Source organism: Mus pahari, chromosome 1, assembly GCF_900095145.1.
Source record: "Mus pahari chromosome 1, PAHARI_EIJ_v1.1, whole genome shotgun sequence".
Taxonomy (NCBI): Eukaryota; Metazoa; Chordata; class Mammalia; order Rodentia; family Muridae; genus Mus; species Mus pahari.
In genome coordinates this window covers 122,520,291-122,522,311 of record NC_034590.1, presented here as the reverse complement: position 1 = coordinate 122,522,311, position 2,021 = coordinate 122,520,291, and the positions used below count along the sequence as shown (strand labels likewise).

Here is a 2,021-nt window from a genome sequence, read left to right as displayed (position 1 = left end):
GAGGGAGGGAGGGAGGGAGGGAGGGAGGGTAAGGAAAGGAGGAAGGGAAGAAAGGAAGAAAGAAGGAAAGAAGGAAGGAAAGAAGGCAGGCAGGCAGGGTGGGCCAAGAAAAGTGGCCTGATGAAAGGTTCTCCTTGAAGAGCATTTCAGCATAGATAAATGGTTCTCAAAGTGAGATTCGAGATTCCAGATCAGCAGTAGCAGTGTAGCGGTGTATGTTCTCAGGCCCCACCCATGAACCTCCAAGTCTGCTTTCCAGGTGACTTCAAGAACTGATTGCGGGAGAAATTGAATAATAAATAGCCCTTGGGCTGCAAAAAAAACTAGAGGAAGAAAGAGCAGGGCTCCATTCCTCCCCATCAGCTCTTACCAGTGCAAGAGGGGCAGCACCCCCCATCTCTCGGAGGAACTGGATGGGAACAGGTAGTGTCACACCTTACTTCTCCACAGGTCACCTCTCCATCCTGGATGCACAAGCAGGAGTTGCAGCTGCGGGCAGATCCTAGACATTCCCCCAGGGCAGCCTGGGGACTGCACACCTACCTGGCACAGGCACTGAGAACACCCCAGCTGGTTCCAGCGGCTCCCTGATTCATACGTGGCTCCCAGGTGCCAGCAGGAAGAGGGCCCTGCTCCCAGCTTTGGGTTTTCAGGACCCCTAGGTGAGGAAGGGGTCCCTACAGCCTCCCCTTGGAGGAGTGAGGGGGGTCCAAGGGTCCCCTGTGGGGAGGAACTTGGCACTGGGGTGGATATCAACTGTGTGGGAAAGAATGTGGGTAGGACCTGGGTGGTAGATGGCTGACTGATTGTTCTAACACCAGTGGGGTATCCTGGGGCCCCTGGGGGAGGGCTGTGTCCTGGCGACAGGGCAGGCCGGCCTGCCTCAGGGAGGAGCAGGGACATCTTAGCGGGATGCTGTCGGGGCTGCAGGATGGCAGATGGGGCCAGAACGGCCTTCGGGAAAGCTGAAATGGAAGCACAGGGTCGCCTGAGGAAGGCAGCCGAGGCAGGACGTGGGGTTCGAGAGGCCTAAATAGGTCCACCAGTTCCTCAGCAACGTAAAGTAACAGACTGTGACCTACTGAGTCCACAGCGACAGCCACAAGGGAAGAAGACTGGGGAAACACTAATGGGCAAGAAAAGATCCTAAACCAGTGACAAGGAGGTCCGGCAGTCCAAGACTCAGCTGCCCTCCCTCTTACAGTTTCAAGGCTAGAAGGCCCCAGGGTCCATCCTGGGAAAACTCTCCCCAACTGTTCCGGGCTGGGGTTTCAGTGCGCGCCCTGCTTCCCACCTCGCTACGGCTTCCCTGCAGGGAAGCCAGGGCTCAGGATGAGGGGTCAGCGGAGGGTTCCCTGCGGCGGCACTGTCTGATCACCTTGAGGGAGGAGGCTCCTGCCCACACATAAAGACCTGGAAACTGAAGCTGCATTTTCCCTACAGGTGGACATCTACTGCTCCTCGTCACAAAGATGGAGAATCCCCTCATGACTGTTTTGTTTTTTTGTTTTTCCTTTTTACCATTTGTAGGCAATGACTGGGAACAGTGAAAGGGGAAAGGACTGCATAGAGAAGCTGAAGAATGGGGCTGGAGAGCCATCTCAGAGGTTAAGGGCACAGGCTTCTCTTGCAGAGGAGCCGGTTCCGTTCCCAGCAGCCACATGGTGACTCATACAATCCATAGCCCCAGTCCCAGGAGGTCACTTCTTGGCCCTTCTGGAGCACGTGGTACACATACAAGCAAGCAGGCAAAACCCTTATGATACACATAAAATAAATCTTTTTAAAAGCCCCAAACCTTTTATTTAAAAAAAAAAAAGCCAGGCTGGAGAAATGGCTCAGTGGTTAAGAGCACGTGTTGCTACTGCAGAGGACCCAGGTTTGGTTCCCAGCACCCACATGATGCTGTAACCCCAGTTCTAGAGGATCTAACAACCTCTTCTGACCTCCACAGGCGCCAGACACACACATATAAATAGGCAAAATATTCATATGCATAAACATTTTTTTATCTTTTTTTT

The 2,021-nt window shown here is 53.6% G+C and overlaps 1 protein-coding gene and 1 long non-coding RNA gene across 3 annotated transcripts in view; one reads left to right on the top strand and one right to left on the bottom strand.

Moving 5' to 3' along the window:
- The window catches only part of LOC110334598, a 2,337-nt gene extending 545 nt beyond the window's left edge, over positions 1-1,792 (top strand). Inside the window, exons 2-3 of the long non-coding RNA XR_002381128.1 lie at positions 451-662; positions 1,531-1,792. This is a non-coding gene — a long non-coding RNA (uncharacterized LOC110334598). The remainder of the gene's footprint in view (positions 1-450; positions 663-1,530) is intronic.
- Vwce (von Willebrand factor C and EGF domains) overlaps positions 1-2,021 on the bottom strand; it is a 32,087-nt gene that overhangs the window by 17,932 nt on the left and 12,134 nt on the right. For both annotated transcript variants that reach the window (XM_021216338.2, XM_029542333.1), the window contains exons 8-9: positions 544-965; positions 371-464 (exon numbers count right to left, since the gene is read on the bottom strand). In XM_021216338.2, the coding sequence (XP_021071997.1) occupies positions 371-464; positions 544-965 (516 nt within the window). The remainder of the gene's footprint in view (positions 1-370; positions 465-543; positions 966-2,021) is intronic.